The sequence below is a fragment of the Acanthochromis polyacanthus genome, chromosome 4, assembly GCF_021347895.1.
Source record: "Acanthochromis polyacanthus isolate Apoly-LR-REF ecotype Palm Island chromosome 4, KAUST_Apoly_ChrSc, whole genome shotgun sequence".
Taxonomy (NCBI): Eukaryota; Metazoa; Chordata; class Actinopteri; family Pomacentridae; genus Acanthochromis; species Acanthochromis polyacanthus.
This window is the reverse complement of record NC_067116.1, coordinates 25869711-25890732: the sequence shown is the minus strand read 5'-3', so window position 1 is coordinate 25890732 and position 21022 is coordinate 25869711. Positions and strand designations below refer to the sequence as shown.

Genomic DNA, 21022 nt, shown 5'->3' with positions numbered 1-21022 from the left:
TTTCCGGCCTAGCAGATTACGAGGGTCAAAGCCCGTCAACGATAGGTATGAGCTCGGGTGTGTTTACGTGTGTGTGGCCTGGACTAGCTGGCTAAACCAGACCCTGCAACCCTTGAACTTTTTGCACCTTGCAAGACAGGGTCCAGTTTAAGAAGTCATTTAGCTGTTTATAGAGTCCTGAAGTGTCAGTTTTCTGAAAACACGTCAATCAATGCGAGGCATTGACATTAATTTCCAGTGAAGGAAATTTGTCTTGGAATTCATAAGTTGGCAGGACATTTATTTATTTAGGTCTTTGATTATGGTTAACATTGTTAATAAACTCAGAAGTCAATCATGTTCCTATCTGACCAAAGCTGCATAGCTTTTAGACAATGCATTTTATAAACTCAACATAATATTTTTTGTGCATGTCGTGCATTTAAGGTTTTGATATTAGTTGTTCAATTTAACAGACGTACTTCTTACTGCAAAGACAAAATGCTCAGGGAAAGAATAAAATGTAGTGAAAGCATTAACGTTTTTGTATTGAAATACTTACACAAATCTTAGTTTCACACAACTGGCAGTCTGTTTTACTTGTTTAAAAGAAAAATATTATTTCGTGACTAACTACTGAATTAAATGTCTTGCCAAGCTGGACATTTTAGTGGGTGTGAGTGTGTAAAGCATGCAGAGAAGAGCATGGCACTGAAAGAAACATCAGGGCTGTCTGGATCTGGCAGCATTTCACTGCTCTGTGACACTTTGTGTGTCTACGTTCTGCCAGTCATGAGGATCCTGTGCTCAGGTTTCTTTTACCCCTACGATGAGTGCAGCAAAGTACCAGAGAGCTCTATTAATGCAAGTAGCAGATCACACTGAGACAACAGAACAGAGATTGTGTAATGTAATGTCAAATTCTCTCAAATCTTTCATATGAGGAGCTGGTGATTAATAACTTCATTGATTCTAAGAAGTGTGCTTTAAAGTTCATTCTCAGCTTTTAAGAAGTCTCCCTAAATCCAAAGAATTTATCAATAGAGCTTGAGCTGCGCTTTATACTCATCTGTCATGGCTGCTTTTGTGTTCAATGCTTTGAACTAAATGAAATTATCTTCATCGGTCAATTGAAAGCCAAAGGCTTCCCATGTCTTTATGTCGTCGTCGTCGTCACCAAAGCAAATGAAACGACTGAGAACTACTTTGATAGTCATTTTTTAAGGCATTGAATTAATTCCTTCCAGCTTCTCCTACAATCTTCTCAGCCAAAACAAGTAATTCAAAGACTTTACTGTGGGTTGTAGGTTGTTGTGATGAGTAAAGTACAACTGCAAATTTAAAGCTGTCACGCAGACAGGAACTCTTGGTGCTACACAAAGCTGCTATCAACACAATGTCTTAAAATTTAGCAAACAACCATTAAAAAAGAAAAAAAAGACAGAATTAGGCACAAAATCACAAAAAAAAATCAAAATTTGTGTAGATGTATGGCCAACTTTGCCAAACCCAATTCAGTCTGTCTGTTAGAATCCCATTATAAAGAACAGTTTAATCCTTCAATGAATTGTTAATTCTTCTTAAGTATGTTGATACCTGTTAGGTAACCGATCCCATAGAAAATCGCCAGTTGACTGTTACGGGAAGATATGCTTGGCTATGGTTTGTATTAGCCACAAACAGTTGTTGTATTCAATTACTCTCTCATGGAGGCTGCCAAGATACACCAGCAAACAAACTTTGATTAGAAGGCGTATTTGTCACTCAGGTTCTTGATGTTGAATATGTGGTTGACTTAACATGTCAGTCAGCCATTTTTTTCCCAAAGCCACAGAGATCCTAAGGGATATCTTGGGGCATTTTAACTTAACTTGTTACATAAAAAGCAAAACTGAGCCAAGTTTAGTCATCAGTGTCATGATTGCACAAGTGGCCTCGGATCTGTACAACGTTCATAATCATTCTAGTTCATAATTATAATGGTAGGTCTTGAAAAATCCTTTATCCAACATCCTATTTTAAGGCAAGTGGTACAGTTAAGGGCCACACACTAACTTTTTTTATTTGCTATATTGATGCACCTAACTTTTTTTTTATTGCTGCACTATCTAATAATTCATCCCAATTTTTTTTGCTGTGCCTATTGGTGCAGAAGAACACATTGTAAGCCTAAACTTGTTTCTTTGCCTTTTTATACAAATTGGTAATTACTTTATACATTATGCAAGCAGGTATATATACACATGCAGTACCCAGATGTCCCCTAAACAACTCAAATGCATTATCATGGTTATTGTGGTTATAGGTGTGCACAGAGACGCCTCTACTCCCCACTCAGTTACTGCAGCACACACTAATCATGTGTGGCCCAGAATTTGTTTGAGTGAAATCAGGTGTTCTCATGTGACATTTACTTAAACTGAAATATATGATATATATGATACTGATTGTATCTATCTGATTGTATCTACCTTGGTGGACAACTCAAAGACACACAGAAAATCTGCACCAGTGCAACCAATTAAGATTTTTTAGTTACACTTGACAGATTTTTGGAGTGTTCCTAATGTATGTTTGATTTGTTTAATTTTCACCCTAGTTACTCCAAACTAGAGACCTCGGCCAAGGAACACGGCAGAGTTATGTGACGATCGGCGTTGGTTTGTCTGTTAGCAACATTACTCAAAAACAGACTAACGGATTTGGATTAAATTTTCTGGGAAGGTCAGAAATGACACAAGGACCAAGTGATTAGATTTTGGCAGCGATGCAGCTTATAGATCCATGGATTTGTTAAAAATTTCTGTATCATTGCAAGACAGCATCACTGTAACTATGACTGCAAGTGCACGCTACGTCAGCTGCCTGTTGACGATCACATGATTGCGATCCTACTTCAAATCGACTGCTGCGGACTTATCGGGACTCATTCGTTGAAAATGATACAAGGAACAATTGATTAAATTGTGAGGGAGTTTGCATCCCATCAATTCCTGGTGCCCGGTACATGTTTAGGTCAGGTCACGATGTCGCACAATCCGAATATTCGGCTAGTCTCTTTGTCTACCTCCCACCCGTCACACGATCCAAATATTCGTATATTCGTCAGAAATTGCTATTCGGGCCGGCCCTTGTTTCCACTTGTTACACAGTGTTTTGCATTTGATTGAAAATAGCATAGATTATACCATGGTAAATGACATGCTGATAGTTTACCAACAGTGGTCATTCTAAACAGCTGTTGGCAAGTGATGTTTAACAATAACAGAAGTAATTTTGTTAGCAGTCTGGAGGTTGTGTGCATGTAATAAGCTGCTGTGAACATGAGATCGTCCACATGACCAGATCCTTTAAAGCAAGTCAGCCGATGTTTACATAAAACGACAGTAGCAGTTGAGCAAGCGTGTGTCGTCACAGCCGGTAAAAGACTTAAAGCTTCTGTTTGTTCCTCTTCCAGCTCATCTTTGCCTCTGGGCTCAGTGAGTAACAGTACAGCTTTATTCAAAACTTTTCAACTAACCGCAGGTAAATCTGAGAGAGATGCCTCGTTCCTCCTCCCTTTGTCTTGAGCCTGCTCTCCTGCAAGGTCGGACTTGTTGGAAGTCAAGAGGATTGCTCACAAACAGTTTGAGGGCATAAAGGAGCATTCCTGAAAATGATTGCTTTGTGAAAAATGTAAAACCTCAGATGGGCAGTGTGCCTCCTCATCCGCAGTATTTTGCGCAAGGTTCTGCTGCACTGTGGGCATCAACACATTCTTGCCTGTTTATCTTTACTGTGCCACATCTGCTGTTGCTCTACAGGCTAAAATAAGGGCCAAAATGATTCAGAGCTCGTGGAATAATATACCAAATGAATTTTAAAACCAGCAGTTGTTTATAGCCTTATGGAAATCTCTGGTAAGACTCTGCATGACAAACTTACATTTGTGAATGTAGAAACCAGCACTTTCAGCCACTGAGGTGAATCAAAGCCCGAGACAAAACAAGAGCTGAACACTGAGCCTGTTTATTTTGCTTCTTCCTTCACAGGGTCAATTACTCTGGAGCACATTTTGTATAATGCACAACAAATGATAAATTACAAAACCACAGTAACTACTGCAGCATCACACTGCCTCAGCGGTGAAAAAACTGTTTACTTTTCCATGTGGAAAACCTGAATAAAGAAAGATTGGTTCCTACTTATAGAACTGAGGAGTTATTGGCTCCTATAGTCAATATGTAGAATAAATTTGTCATTGCAGAAAAAAGCTACTAAAAAATTATTTCCTGAAACCTACGAATCAGACTCAGACAAAACTGACCTGACATTTCTAGTTTTGAGTCATTTTTTTAAAAGAAAACTTGCAGCATTCCCAGGTTCCAACTTCTGAAATTTGAAGATTTTAAATTTTTTGTTGCCTTTTGTGATAGTAAGCGGACATGTTTGGTATTTGGACTGTTGGTGAGACAAAAAGATGGCATTTGAGAACATCAAATCAGACTTTGGAAAATTTATATTTTCGCTCTTTTTGTTATTTTTTTTCCCCATTGATCTTACAGTCGAGTCTATCCGTAAATTCATTGAGAAAATGAATGGAGCTGAAGTTGAGTGGATAGGACGCATAAGGCATATGAACAAAAAAAACAGCAGCTAGGAGATGAGGCAGGAGGTCATAATGTTATGCCTGTATGTTATTACATTTATTAAAAATAACAAATTAATCTATAATGAATAACTATCACCTGTACTGGACATAATTTGTACACAGACACTGATATTTTTCACAGGCTAATAGTTTTAAAAGTATTCATGAATATAATTTCATAACTCTCCTACTGACTCATCTGGGATCCCATACAACTCAGCTTCAATCTCCTCTCTCAATTGCAAAGATGACTTCATTTTAGCCTAACTAGATTACAAGTTGCACTCTGCATCTGTAAACATTCCAGCAAAGTGATCTGTTGGTGCGCTGAATCGATTTATTGTAAGTTTGCGATTGGTCCCAAGCAAACAAGCAGCTGCAGAAGCCCTTTTACTGCCGGCTTTGCACAATGATCAACTTTATGATTGTGGACAATAAAGAAAAGACAGATTTATATTTGGTCTAAGCACACTTGATCAGTGGGACCAGACTCAGCCATGGAGAGTTATTTGATCCAGACCAGGTATGTGGCCACCGTTTATGACACAGCAGCAAACATTCATTCAGGAGCAGGAAAATTGAACGTGGGAAAGCTGCAGTTTCACTCTTGATGTGCTGATTGGAGACAACAGTGCCAGTGAGCTACTTTAATGGTTTAGTTGTGCTTTTTTCAATAATTTGCCTTTTTGTGGGTGTTACATAATCTATCACTGGTTTATTTCACATTTGTTAAGGCTTAAATTTTTACCATACACCTATTTCCTCGACAAAGCCTCAGTTGTAGTCACCTGCCCTCCATACAAATGAAAAACATGCCCACACGCAAAAAACACATTGTAATTACTAACAGGCTGTCTGACCTATCCTCAAAGGACCCAACTCCATTCAGTGACAGAGTCTTTCTCTTCACTAAGTACACAATTTTGAAGGGATTACTCAGAGGTTGTATGGGAGCCCCCCTCCAGCGAAATCACTAACTGCAGAGCTTTGATGGAAATGACATAACCTGACTGTGCAGAGCTCTGATCTCAGCCCTAACAAGCCTTTTCAGATGCGGGCAGAAATTGATGGATGGCGATCGTAATCATCAAAGATATTTACCGCTTACATAACAGACCACATGTCTCAATGACAGTACTGTATGGTGGCAACATTTTCATTCTGTCAACTTTATCTTTGGAAGCTATGCTGACATTTGACCTTTATTTATCCAGGGAAAGTTTGCTGAACGCACAAGAACCTTTTCAAGACCATCTTACCTCAAAATTCAGTCAGTTAAAAACATTCACACCAGAGAGACACCTAATACAACCACAGGCGTCTGCTGTCCACCATTAAAAATACTCACTTGTCCAGCAGAGGGTCAGATTACATATACCGGTACATAGTCACCCCAACAGTAGCTGATGAAGGGAGTGATGCATTTAGCCTGTAACGCAATCGGTGTTGCAACTAATGATTATTTTTGCTTTTGAAAACAAAATTTTGATGAATGTTCATCCTGACATCCTGATACTGCCTGTTACGTTTTACTACAGCTGCGTTTCAGTTTTTCCTTGATTGCCTAATCGATTAATAAGCCTTCTTTTCTTCTGAACTCAGTTTTGACACTTCTGGCCACAAATCAAATTTCTTCCTTTTAAAACATTTAAGCTGTATCATCACAGTGAAACCGAGATTGAAGCTCAAGCTTTCTCTAAAATTGGATACAAACCACACAAATATACAGCGGCTGAGACATGTTTTGGTCCACTGTCCCTAATGGCATTAGTGTGACCCAAACTCTCTACTTCAGAGAGGAAGCCCAAATGAGGTTAAGTCCTTGATCCTGTGATAAATTTCCTGCTGAATACAGAGGCTTGTTAACGGTGAGGTGCCAGGATTTTCCCATTAAAACCTCAGAAGTAACACTATTACTTTTAACACATTCCACTGGGGCCTTAATCCAGGTTGAACCAAACAAGTGGCATGGGCCCAGATCGCTCAGGCAAAGAACAAGCGGCGAAACTTGATTTTGAGGTATCGTGGTGCATGCTGAAGATCTGGTTTTAGTTGAACGCCATTTTGGAAGTGATTATTTAAGGACTCCTGCCTTGAATCTCCCACTGTTTGCATATGGAGTTTGATGGTCACATTGCACTGTGGCTCTTTATCGTTTCTTCGGGAGCTGCAGAGGTGGCTCTGCAAACATGAGCAATCCCTGCTGGCGGTTATTTTAGCCCCTAGACTGCCTGAAATAATGAGACCTTCCATAAACTGCTTAAATTAACAGTGATGGATAAAGTTCATCCGTTGTCTCAAGAATTCAGATGTTATTCTTGCTTGTATTAAGCCCCTGAGGGACTCAAGTACTTCTCATGCTCCCTGTCATCCGGTTTATCCGCCAAGACGTCTACTTCAGTTGTCCATGTCTTAGGGCAGGACAGACTGGGTGGCTTCCAGTAAATCACAACGTGGACATTAGTTGGACGAGGAGTTGCTTGTGCACCAGTCGAGTGATTATGCAACAGACGAGGGTGCGAGTGGGACAATTCCTTCAGGCTGTTTATGAGGAAGCTTGGTGGCAGCAGACACACCTACTCATGACTTTGATTTAGTGCTGGACAAATAAAACTTCCCCAAGGCCTGTCTTATTATGTTTAGTCTCCATTGTGTATTTGTAGACCTCCCCTCATGTGGACGACACGTCCCCGCAACACGGCATCCAAAAACTTCACCTCGTTCAGAAACAAAAATTAACGTACTTTCAGTATCCTGCAATTGTCACCATTGTTTGAAGCTTTGCAATACAATCATGTTGGAAGCAGTAACTCCAGATTCTTTCCTGTGTGACTATTTTTGTTCAGTATGCAAATTTAAGTCTTTATGAGGAATTTCAAGTGTGCATCACTAAATGCTACATGCTCATCTTGGATTATGTAACTTGTTTCTCTTTTGTGATACTCGGGTTTCAGGTTGTTTGTTGGATCATAAGTGTGTTGACAGCATGTATGTTCATAGTTTCACACATCTTGGAATGAAAATTATAGCAAGTGAAAGATAAATGTGAGCAAGCAGCAGAGGAAGTAAACAATGGAATAATACACTGCAAAAACAGTTCATCTCGAAGCATGATTGGATTTAAATTGTGTGTGAAAAAAACAAAGAAAAAAATGGCTGTGGTATGTGGTGATTAAGCTTGTCTCCATGTAGTGGTTGGTGTGAGGCTTTTAGTCATACCATTTTTCATCTTCAGTTTGCCTAGTTGTCATTACATTTATGCAAATTTTAAAATTAAAGCAACAGCCTCAGTCATTTTCCAAGTAAAAATCAGAGCCTGAACAATCCTCGACTTTTGGGGCTGATACAAATTTTAAGGGAGTAAAATAATTCTGATATATGCATCGTTTTTACAATATGTTTTGGTTAAAAAGAAAAGTTGTCATATGGTCACATCATATGGCATACATACTCTAACTCTGACTTTTTTGTAAATAATTGATATTGGCCAATCTGAGCCCACAAATATCCATGGTTGAGCTCGACTAAAAAACATTTGCTAGTTGTAGCTTCTCAAAAGTAAGGATCCGATATGTGTCTTTGCCTCATGATAGTACACTGAAAGTCTTTTTTGGGCTGTTTATTGGATACAATTAGTAATTTCAATTCAACTGATGTGACTCTTGGCAAATTGTGGAATTGTTAGGGAATTTATATATTTTTGATGCATTTTAGTATTTTAAATGAAACATGAAATGAAATGGAAAATACCGAAAAGATGGATCTGTTACGAAAATAATAGTAATTTGCATTCCAGGAATTGGTTCAAAAAATTTTAAAGAAACAATGGGATGGTCCCTCAAAATAAACTAGAACATTTAAATACTTAACATAGTTCTAAAATAAGTTAATCTCTGCTTGTTTTATAAATTTTTTTCCCCACAGTGGGCGTTTCTGTAGAAAAACTGCATTTGATCTGATTGATCTAACTAAATAGGTAAACCTTAATGGTCACAGGTCCACTGTGGAGAACGCCCTCTTGCAAAAATACTGGTTTCTTTGTTTTCAAAGAGCGATCATTAGTTGAGCAGAGTGTTGAGGGGCCTGCTTGGTTAGTTGCAGGGCCATGCAGTTATTTTGACCTTTTCCAGTAAGTCAAATAGAGGATCCACTTTCAGTTCTCTGAACCGTTTACCAAAACTTGCAACATTTCAAGGTTCACTTTCACACTGCAACAGTCTATTAATGGATAAGTTGGATGGCGTGAAATAAATTGGCAACTGCTTTATTTTTCAAGCAAAAAACAACATCTCTCTTCATTCTGTTCTCAAATGACAGAATTTCTGCTTTTCTTTGTCATTTTTGACAGTAAATTAAAGTCTTCTCGTTTTGAACTGTTGGTTGGAAAAAACAAGCAAATAGAAGACATCACCGTTGTCTCAAAGAAAATGGCATTTTCCAAATATTTTATAGACTAAACAGTTAATCAAGGAACTTATCAGGAGTAAAATAATGGTTAATTGTGGTTGCTTAGCATTTGGCCAACACTACAGAGTTTTATTTGCTAGATCACAACTACAAATGGTAATGAAAAGAGAGCTCAGAGCTATGAGGCAATATTCTGGCAGCTTGTGAGCATTGCTGGCTCCTTCACAAAACTAGATTATTTGTTTATTTTTTCAGGAACAGTGCACATTAATCAGGATATTAATAAATTTCAACTATTGCCCCATGGCCAGATGTTCAATTTTCCAGTAGAATAACTACAGCATGTGAAGTAACTGGAAAAAGCAAACAAAAATAGGGTAGAAAGCTTTAGAAGTTTAGGCAAAACAGCTTGCATAGCACAACATGTGCAATGCAAACATTTAGTGAGAATTAACATTTTGAAGCAACAGAATATCTTGATCAAATGGAAGCTGCCGGTTGATTTCACTCATAACAATGCACTCATTGAGATCCTCAAGTAAAGTCATGACTGAAGTGCTGTTTCCTGAAGCTACTTGTAACTTGAGTTTGGTTTCGCTGCTTCACGGAGCCTCTGCTGACCCCATCTGGTGCAGCAGCTCACCTACAGCTGTGAAAGCACACCGATGAAGACCGTGTTGGCATCGGAAAGAGAACAACAGCGATTTGTCAGCGAGCACACTCATCTGTTGTCGCAGCCGCCGCCCTCCAGCTATTGTTTTGAAATGGAGTCATTGAGGAGGGGGTTGGGGGTCGTCGCCGTAAGGCTGCAGTCTAATTTATTCAGCTGCCTCCCCCCACGGTGAGTGTTTGTATGGTTTGGGACAAGGACGTGTGCCGGTGCATCTGTGCCCTAATGGAGAACACGTTGGATTTCTGATGCTGTAAAACATCATGTGATAAAGTCAGAGAGATGGAGGAGACCGGCCTTTGCTCCTACACGTGTCTCATAAGAAGCAGAATCTCATGAAGTCAAGAAGAAGGAAGAAAATTGCAGAGTGTGAGCAGGTATTAGCTCAGTGTCGAGCAGGACACATGCTGATGCTAGGAAAGCTGACTGCAGCTATTATCAGACCAAATAGGTTATGGTTACAGGACTTCATAACCAACTCTCAGTGAGGAACCGTCCCAGCATGATGGTGGCTCTGACACAGATGTCTGGGTTTGGAGGCGCTGGCCTCGGGGCCGGAGGTGTCCAGAGCTGGAATGTGCCGACTTGTGGTCCTGGAGACTTTGTTGGGGGGACGAGTGCATGTGTTCGCTGCTGCAGTCTGCGGGGAAGGTCCATGTCGAGGTTATAACAGCGAGTGGTCCTTATATAAACCACCACATGTCTTCCTCTTTGAATAAAATGTACAGTTTGCTTTGTTTTCCTTGGACACCAAATGGCAACAATTTTTTGTGTCTCCCAAAAATTCTATTTAACTCCTCCGGAACAGATCTCGTTTGACACATGATTTGATTTGACCTGCCTGTCTTGTTTTTGTTTTTTTGGCTTTTTTTGTTGTTTATAAAAACACATTCCAGCCAGGCTTGTGGACATTCTTCTCTTTCACTGTCCCAGATGTGTAAATGGTCAGTTCAAAGGGAGGAATGTCTTCTCCTGGTGTTGTTTATCGGTGTTAAGATCACACATCCGAGCGAGGCGTGTGTTGTGTGGAATGTAACTCATTTACCCCACTGTCGCTGCTTCAGAGCAGAGCTGTCGTGCCATGCATCATCTCAAAACTGCTGCTCAACTTTTTTTTTTTTTTTTTAGCTGCTTGGTAAATCAACAAATAATGGAAATGATTAGAAACATTTGCCACATCTGACTTCACGTGTTTCGTACTTCTGATTGCCCCAGGAAAGAAGGAGATCCGAGGAAGGCGTTGCGTTACAAATGTGATTTCTTGCGAAGCACGTTGATTTATCTGGTGGATTCAGCATGAGTTTCTGTGAAGTTTTGATGCACAGATAATCGCCTTAATACCAATGCGACCTTTAAATAATAAACAGTATCATGTCACTCTGCTTTTTGATGTTCCTCAACACTGAAATAGTCACACTGAAAGAGCAAACGTGTAGAAATGAAATTGCAAACATCCTCCGGTTGAATAGACTGAAGTGGTTAATTTCAAAACCATACTGTCACCAGCTGGCACAAGGACCAGCAAAACCTCTTTGCCAGTTCATCTGAAGCGCTGCCTGCCTTTTAATTAAAGTTGAGCCTTTGAATAAGTCTTCCTGTGCCTCTGGAGTGGCAGTGTATAATTTTTGGCAGACAGTGGCAGTGAATAATGTAACTTGTGCAGGCTTCCCAGGAGTACATGAAGTGGAGGAGGGACTGGGGAGGAGGAGGAGGAGGAGGCTTGAACTCCGCCTCCTGGTTTTCCTTCCCCATGTGACCGAGCGGGGTTTTAAGAAACATTCAGCTGCTATAGTCAAACAAGCGTTTACACACTCAGTGGACAAGTAGTGAAGAAAACTTTTCGAGAAACCGGTAAAGATGCGCAGCAAAATGAGCTACAGCCTGCCCTGCTCACCGGGGACCTCACCGCCACATTCAGGGCGAATGATGGCTTACAGGGCGAGATGCGTCAGGTAAATAACTTTATACACACTTTCTGCTGAAATGTGAAGGGTTATTAGTTTATGTGTGGTCATTAGGATGTCGGCTTTAGCCATCACATCGTCTGTGCTTTAATATACTGGACTGTTAACCTCCCTGACGCACTTTATCCAAGTGTGTCAACTTTAAATCTCGGTGTTTGACACGTCTTCCACATGGTCTCATCTGCTCAGTGGCCATTTGTTGACCCCCCCACCCCCCGGTGAAGTATCTTTGCCAGCAGCTGTTTGGTTTGCAGGTCCCCTTCTCTACCTTCAGATTATGTCACAGCAGCCTGTTGTTTTTACCCTCAGATGTAGCATTTGTTTGGTATGTGCTGCCCCTCGGGGCTATTCCAGCGCTGTACGTGCGCTCCGACACGCAGGATGCAAATAATGGATGCACAGTGAAGCTCTATGTGACGCTGTTGGTCACTTTGGCCATGCGTAATGGCCACTTTTTTTGCAACTTTCACTTATCTATACAGCAATTGTGCTTTTAAGGGTCACTCTTCCCAAAATAATTAAAAGGAATAACTTTTTTCTCAGAATATCAAGCTCCGTCAGATTTACGCACGAAAAACGTCTCTTTTTGCTGCGATGTGTTTGTGTCAATCGAAATATGTAATATATTTTTGAACTGTATTTTATATCAATGGATGCATTTCGTGTTGAGTTAATCAAAATAAATAGAATCTTGCATTTCTGTAACGTCTGTGTAATTAATCGGTGTGTGATGGATCGCCCTGAAAACGCTCATTTTCAAATTAGGTTTACATCTCTCACATAACGTTCTCTCATTAGATTAAACATCACAAATGGGTTTAAACTCCAAATAAATAATCAGATCAGAGGCGGTCTGCACATTCCGTTCCCTCTGCTGCCTCACATTCAGCTCAGAGCACCGTCTAGCGGCTCCACCACGCTTTTGCTTTGCATCCACATCGAGCAGGGCGGCGAATGTGCGGCACGACGTTTGTGCAGACATCTGTTCAGGACGAGCAAAAGTGAACCGTGTGGGTTTTATTCCGTGAAGGAAACTGCTTGGTTTTGTTGTATGAGGATCTGTAGCCTGGCCAAGTAAGTTGATTGTGCTTTTTCTTTGCTTGCTCTCAGGGGGGAAGACGTTGGGAAAACAAGATGTTGCGCTTCTCTAATGTGACCCAGAAACGTGTTTTTGTGTTGTTGTTTTTAAAAACAATCCGAAGATATGTGAATGGTTTGCATTTTATCAGCCTGTGATAAATGTGTTTTTGTGCTGGGGAGATTGTACTGATAATGTAAAGTGATCGCTGACGGCAGCATCAGCCCCACCCGGAACACAACTCCTGCACGGAGCCACAATGCCAGTCTGTAATCGCTTTCGGTAAATGCGTTGATAAAATCGACCAGGATCTGCATTTCAACCACCACCTGCATTGTTGTCAGTGCTGCTTATCAGGGAAATATTTTACTGATTGGTAACGTGTTATTTATAACAGTTTAAACAACATAATATTTTGTCTTGGTCATCTGTTTATATCCACACAGTCCTCTTCATTCCAGCTGTTGAGTTCAACAATTTGATTTACTGATGAATAAGTAGAGTGATGGTTGTCATATCCTGCTGATTTTGTACTTGGTGGAGCTGTGTGCCTCTCCCACTTCACTGCTGCCACATTAATAGTCCACATGTTCTATAGAATTAAAAAAAAAACCTCATTGAAGCGATTTAGAGAGAAATCCTCCTCCACTTTCACTGATGATATCAGTGATGAAGGCCGAAGATACAACACGTTTTGTTGATTTTATGGCTTGATGCAGAATGTTTGTACAGTAAATATAGGCAGAAAAGGTTGTAAAAATGGTATTGAAATGCAGCTATTTTCCTCTTGGTGCACATCATTAGCGTTCATTTTAAGGGTCCCGTTTGTGTAAGGAGCTTTTGACTGATCACAAAGTGGAGCTTGTTCCGTTTTTCACCAGACCCCTTCACCTCTCACCTCGTCAGTCTAGTAGTGTTTCACTGAAATCTCTGGTTTGACTGCTGGCACGCTTTGAAGGAGCCGGAGACAGTGTCAGGCCTGTAACGTACGCTAGTGTATGTACAGCGTTGCTTGCTGTAGCTTCTAACAGCCCCCCTCTGCTAGGTTGACAGGTGTTAGCAGTAAAATGTGTGCGTCAGTGGTGGCTCTTGGATCAATTGTGCTTAAAGTAGTATGTGTGTTTTATTATTTAATATATATTTGACTCCTAATTTGCACAATAGAGTTGTTTGTTTGTTTGTTACATAATGGGTTCAGGAGTTCCAGTGAAATCTCTCTGGACATGTTTTTGACTTGCAAACCAGATTTGACTGTTGGCAGTAAAAGTGGAAGAGCTGATATCAATCCAATCTGTGTGTTATATGATTGGGTACGTTGTAGTAAACTCTTGTTCTTCTCTCTCCACAGTGCCTCTGGTGCTAGCGTCGTTGCCATCGATAACAAGATTGAACAGGCGATGGTGAGTTTACCACAGAAATTTTAAGTTGCATGAGATTTGATGCCTCAGCCTGTTGTCTGTGGTTTTATTGATAAGGAATCTCTTCAGAAAGCAGCTGCAGTGACACCTTTTTATTTGCATGTTACCAAAAATAGATGACACATTCCCACTTGCAGCTCTTTTGTTTTCTTTGATTGAGAACCAAATCTGTTGTCTTCTAAGCTGTTTCTTGTGTGTCATTTCATGCGCTAATTTTAGTCTTTTCTCCTTTGTCTCTCAGGACTTGGTGAAGAGCCACCTGATGTATGCTGTTCGTGAGGAAGTGGAGGTTCTGAAGGAGCAGATCAAGGAGCTGTACGAGAGAAACTCAGTGTTAGAGCGCGAGAACGCTGTGCTGAAGTCACTGGCCAACTCGGACCAGCTCAACCAGCTGTCCAGCCAGCTCAGCCAGGGCAGCAGCACGTCACCGCCGCTGCAGCAGCAACAACACCACCCGCTCGTCGCAAACAACACCCCCGCTCTGGCTCACCACGAGGCGACTCAGAGCGTCCCTCATCAACCCAACATCACCTCGGCGTGATCTCCCTTTCCTTTACACACACAGTCAAACACACACCTCCCACGGACAGGAGTGGAAGAGCCTGTTAGTAAAGACAACAACTTCTACCGCCCCCTTAACCCCATAAAGCAAAAGGCTCGCTCTACGTTCAGTATGCTCCATTTGAGGACTAATCAACAACAGCGACATCTTTGTTTGCCATGAAGAGCCATGTTTCAGTGTGTGCACGATGCCGTCACTGGGTCTTTGCATTAAGACATTTAACACCCCTTGCGAAGTCTTATTCTGGCCCTTTGTTTGGCTGCGAGAGAGCTGAAGGAGGAGGAGGAGGAGGAGCAGGGGGAGCCGGTGTGCACCATAAAACTGCATGTTGTTCTTGTACAGGAGACGGGATCCAAGGGCACAGAGAGCTGAATTTGTGGGGGCATCAAGTGGTGTAAGGAAGTGGCGTAACCCTGTGAGGGACCAGTCAAGGGTCCCGTTAAACATCTGGCAGGGACTGTCCTTCCGGTGTCCACACCCCACATCACTCCAGGGCTGGAGGAGGCCAGAGTGCAGAGGGAGACGTGGGATAAAGGATTCGTCCTCCCTGAGCAGACGAGGACGCCAGCGGGCGCCTCAGCTTGAGTGGAGCGAGTCGAGAGCCTTGGCTTGTTATATGCTGCATCAAAAGCTTGTGTTGTTTTCTCAGAGCCACCGTACTTTGACATGAATCATAATAAATTTTCATTAGTTCAGTTTTAGTATTTTGCATTTATTTATTTCAGGGCTGCTATTTTCATAATGTAAATGAACAATGTCATGGAGATACTTATTATAAACACACAAAAAAAGAAACCTTTCTCTTTGGTCTTTTGGTATTTTAGAATCTGTCAGGTATTGAATTTGGTAGTTTCTCGCAACAAGTAGATCTCAGTCAGTAGGCAATAAGTTCCATAATAGAATTTTTTTCTTCTCATGAAATAGTGCTAACACTAAAGGCGAGCTTACATTAGGTGAAAATCCAGGTTGAATGTATATTTTGTAAAGTGTAAAGTATTAAGAGGTTGGAGGGTTTGTACAGGAGAAAACCTGTTAAGATACGAAATATGTAACGGGCTGTTTCGATAAAGAAAACTCTTATTGTGCTTTTTCTAGGCTTTCTTTGTCAGAACGAAAAATGGAAATGAATTTGGGGGTTTGGTTGTAGGGGGGGGATGAAAAGCTGTGAAAAATTGTTCGACCTACTTTATAACCAAAGACGCGAAGTTGTGTAAGTCTTTTTTTTTCTTCCATTTTTAAATGCACACATATTTTTTTCTACTCTCCTTCCCTATATTTTTTTTGTTGCTGTTTTGCATGTTCTGCATGATCTATAATCAAACCACTTTCTTACCTCATGTTTTTATCCAGCACTCTTATTTTTCTGTCAACTTGTCAGTCTGTGAATGATTGTGAAAGGATTTATGAAAGGGAACAAAGAGCAGAGAGGGTGGAGTAAGTAGCTGATGGTAAGAATAAAAAAAAGAACGGAGAGATATTTGTGTCCGTGGGATTGAATGGCCTTGTGCACAAAACAAGAATGAGTAAAGGAGCCATCTGTGTTGTTTTCATGTAAATGCTGTTAAATTTCATATGCAGAGAAAAGGGTTTGTTACATTGCAGATTTTGGTGAATGCAGCATTTCGTTTTCAAATGTAATGTACCCACACTGCTTACAAAGAGAAAAATTACCAACGAGACGGCAATATCCACAACAAAACAAAACCGTGGAAACTATAAACATTTCACACTTAAAAGCTGGATCCCAGTCGATTGTGTCTGAGCATATTATGGGATGTCCTGTCTGTGTCACGTCTTTGTGCCTCCTCTGCCGACGCCTGCTGTCGTCAGGCGGTTCGGTTTCTTTCTCTGTGGCTTAGAAATAAACCAAATTGCTTGGTAATTGTACAATCAGTCATCTTTTTTCTTTTTTTTTTTTTTTAAATCTTTTGGATTTCTTTTTCTTTCCTTTTTTTTGCAAACGGGCTTCTTTCTTTTCAGATTTTTTTTCTTTCATTTGAAGGAGATGCCGTGTACATGCCAAATGTACTGTATGAACGTGATCACTGAGCCTTGGAGAAAATATCTTAACAATGCCCTTGTAATGTGCTGTTCAGACGATTTTAGTTTTCAGTCAAAAATAAATTACTGTTTTATTATGAGAAAGTTGTCATTTGTTTTTTTATTCCACCCACACAGACGCGGAAACACATTTCAATGAGATTTTGTAAACTATAAAATGAGAAAATGCTGAACATTTCGCTTTTGAAATCGCAACCACACTTTATTAGTTATACCTGAGTTTGCTGACAGAAAACCTGCTGGTTGGGAAAACGTCCTGCACAGTTACAGGTTGTCAGTCGATGACGGATAGTGATGAAAACTGGGTCAAATTACATGCTGCTCAAGTTCATGAAGAACGTCTGACTAAAATATGGATTCAATGACATTGAGGTAACTTTGTAAACTCCATCTCTGGGAATCTTGCCATTCTTTCAGATAAAAGCATTGTGAATAAACTTTTACTTTTAAATAATGAAGTTAATCAGAAGCAGAAATATTTTATTGAGATCTGAGGTGAAATTGCTCACATTACAGTTGGTCCCATTTAAAGTCTTAGAAATGTAAACAGTACTAAGTACATAGATAAATAGAAAAATCTGTCCTAAAAATATAAACGTAAGTAGAAAGAGTATAAGAAGAAACGTAAAAATGTGAGTATACAGAATAATACATAGCGTGTTATTACACGTATGTAGTTCTTGCACATTGAGTGTTACTGAAGAAGTGAAGTGAAAAATTTAACTGAAAGGCTAAGTTTGAGATCAGCACATTCAAACCATATCATTGTTCTTTTAGTGAAAAACTTTCATTGACCATCTAAAATATATCTTAAAAAACTGAAGAATGTCTTTCATTTGTCTGTATTTTTATGCAATATTTGCTTTTATAAAGTGAACAATCATTCACCCACTTACCCTGACCTCTTAATCACAGCCATCTACGTAGAGGAAGTCAAATTTTCTTCCCCAGATTCCTCTGAAGTGCACGCTTAAAAAACTCTGCAGAATCAGATTGCTCTTTCGGAGGAATTTACTTTTCCAAAGAGGAAGTGCTCCCTGCGTTTGTCTCGAGGAGGGAGTGTTGAATCCTGCACGCACTCCGGTATGTGTGAACTGCTAGATGACGGCATCCTTAGTCACTCATCAGCTACCTGTCATAAATTCTCCCTTCTTCAGAAAGGCATTTATTTTCAAAGCACCACAGCCATCACCTGCCAAACTGTCAACTGATGTTTACAGGCCAAAGATCTCTGGTTATAACAATGCTGTTGTTCTTTTCCTGTACCGAGTAATGAACTATTTGATATTTTCATTTCTCATTTAATTTTGCAGCATTCTAGCCTGCATGTCTGAAAGGTAACAATCCTCTCAGTTGGCTTTTTTGTTCGTTTTAATGTCACAAACAAACCAGTCGTGAATCTCGTAGCTCTCAGATGTGAAGCTCTTATCGTCCCTCATGGTTTCTGTTTGTTTCTCTCTCCAGGTACAGGTTCGGTGTTGTGTTTGGCAAAGACTGGCACGTGTATCGCGTCCTAAATCTAGCAGTGATTGGAATAATACAAAATACGGGACCTAAAATGATTCCTCTTTATCAGGAAATGAAAGGTTGTTGATGTTCAGCTTCACCGCAAATATTCTGCATGTAAGTGTGTAGGTTTAAGTGCAGGTCTGAGGGAAACAATAAGTAAAGCTTCTTCATGCAGCCAGTCACACCAACCAGAACATTTCTAGTGACAATCCTGAAATTATTTTTGTTCTTTAGTCATGCTTATTTGTGAACAAACAGTACAGATGACCTTATTCCTTCCACCTTTTGTTTCTTTGAATCACAGCAACCTGTTGACACAAATCACTTAAGCACTTCAAATAAACCCTGTGAACATTTGTACCAAAAACATCACAGCTACAGACACAACACGAGAACAGAAACAGAAATGAGCATCTGTTTGTTTCATAGAACTTTATCAGCAGGGTGTTGCACTTATTTGCTATTGGCTGGAGAAAAGGCCAGCTTTCTTGGAACACTGGTTTCTGTTTACAGGTGCCAACATGAGGATCCGATCTTCCTTTTTATAAAGTTATGCGTAATCTAATCAACTATCATTTAGCTCCAGTGAAAGGTGGACCTCTGGCTCAGTTTTACCTCCAGTTTCTGGACTGACTTTTGGATGGCTTCTGATTTTCATCTGATCTGTTTTTGTTTTGTTTTATCAGGATATCCCCCCCTCATTTAGGCATCAAACTCCCTACTTGGAAATAAAACAATGTGTTGTACAACAAGAGACTTGAAAAATCTGTGACACAGTTTCTATTTTTTTTTTTGCATAACCTAAATATATGTGACCTATATAAAGACCTCTCTGAGTGTGTCTCCCACACTTGCTTCAGTGCGTTGGATGGGCTGCACGTTACCTGTCTGTCAGTTCAAACCTTGTAAATTTTCTGACTAACATGTAACATGGCAGCGCAAGCTTCAAAGAAAGCACCACGCTCCAGCTGGCACGTTGTTGCAAACTAAAAAACTGGATGGACCAGGCTTTGTGTCATGGTGACAGATCTTCGTATCCACGTAGTTTCCTAACAGTGTGTGTATTCATGCAGCAGCACGTTGCAATTGAGTCACAGCGGCTGGTACGGTTGTGGTGAGAATGGGGAGTGTTTTCACCGTCACTGTGAGCAGACGCACTTCAGCAAATGCAACACCGTAAATGACGGGTGAAAGCTTAAACCAACATTTCCCCTCCCTATAAATTGAGTATTACTGTGTTCGGACATGTTTGAATTCTGACACACATTTTTGATTACGAACCAATGTTCAAGTCACATATTAGACAGGTTCATGCTGGAGAGTCTGTTTCACTTCAAAGGGAAATATTGAACTTCTGATATGGCTATATTAGCACTTGCTGGCCCAAAGAACAAACGCTCCTCGCTGTCTCGATCTCTCTCTCTCTCCCTACACACACACACACACACACACACACACACACACACACACACACACACACACACACACACACACACACATGTTTGTTTTTCTATACCGGTGGGGACTTACCATTGACTCCCATTCATATCTAACTCCTAACCCTTACCCTTACCCTAACCTTAACCATCACCAAATCAATGCCTAACCCTAAACAAACGTTTTTGCACTTTTACATTTTTTATTAACAACAATATGGCCAAGAAAACGGTGTTGCCACCCGTGGGGACCTCATTTTAGGTCCCCACCGTAAGACAAGTCCCCACCTTTATAGCAAATAGTCAGGTCAAAGTCCCCACCGGTATAGCAGAAACAAGTACACACACACACACACACACACACATATATATATAAGATAAAACTTTTGGGTGGCCACATTTCTGATTAATATTATTATTAACACATATATTGAAATATTTTGAAAATAAAAAATTATCTTATTGCACCAAAAAATCTGTGTTTATTTTCGTGAATGTCTCAACAAGTGTAACAGAACTTTTTCAAAGCCCGGTATATATTTAGATATATATATATATGTGTTTATTTATATATATATTTATATATGTGTGTGTGTGTGTGTGTGTGTGTGTGTGGTACATACACTAATACACTACAGTACAAAAGTTTGGGGTTTGGGGTCATCCAGGCAATTTCGTGTTTTCCCTGAAAACTCACACTTTAAATCATGTGCTAACATAATTGCACAAGGGTTTTCTAATCATCAGTTAGCCTTTCAACACCATTAGCTAACACAATGTAGCATTAGAACACAGGCGTGATGGTTGCTGGAAGCGTTCCTCTGTACCCCTATGTGGATGCTCCATTAAAAACCAGCCATTTCCAGCTAGAATAGTCATTTATCACATTAACAATGTGTAGACTGTATTATGATTGATTTAATTTTATCTTCATTAAAAAAAAATGCATTTTTTTCAAAAATAAGAACATTTTTAAATGACCTCAAACTTTTGAACGATAGTATATGTACAGTATACTCACTACCAGTCAAAAGTTTGGACACACCTTCTCATTTCTCACTCATCTGAATAGTCAGCAATTTGCATTTTAGAAATTCAGTTATATAATCTTTTGCCCTCAAGTGTTGTCTTCTCATTTTTTCTTGATTAAAACTGATTTATATAGACCTTTCTGGTTCATTCATAAGAAGTGAAAATAAAAAGAGAGGAAAAAACATTACTCATAAATACAAACCAGTGTATTGAAATGGAAAGCAATGACAGGAAGCAATAATACAAAGCAATAATGGTTATAATACATCTCATTGT

General features: G+C 40.0%; 1 protein-coding gene across 3 annotated transcripts in view; it reads left to right on the top strand.

Moving 5' to 3' along the window:
* Positions 1-16853, top strand: part of LOC110967036 (TSC22 domain family protein 1-like) — a 36672-nt gene extending 19819 nt beyond the window's left edge. Inside the window, exons 1-3 of one of the 3 annotated variants that reach the window (XM_051947270.1) lie at positions 11440-11638; positions 14077-14128; positions 14388-16853. In XM_051947270.1, coding sequence (XP_051803230.1) covers positions 11544-11638; positions 14077-14128; positions 14388-14687 — 447 coding nt within the window. In that variant the 5' untranslated portion in view covers positions 11440-11543 and the 3' untranslated portion in view covers positions 14688-16853. Of the gene's footprint in view, positions 1-11439; positions 11639-12425; positions 12725-14076; positions 14129-14387 lie in introns of those variants that run through there. The other 2 variants (XM_051947271.1, XM_022216546.2) reach the window with 2 other exon arrangements.
* Positions 16854-21022: the final 4169 nt, after the last annotated feature.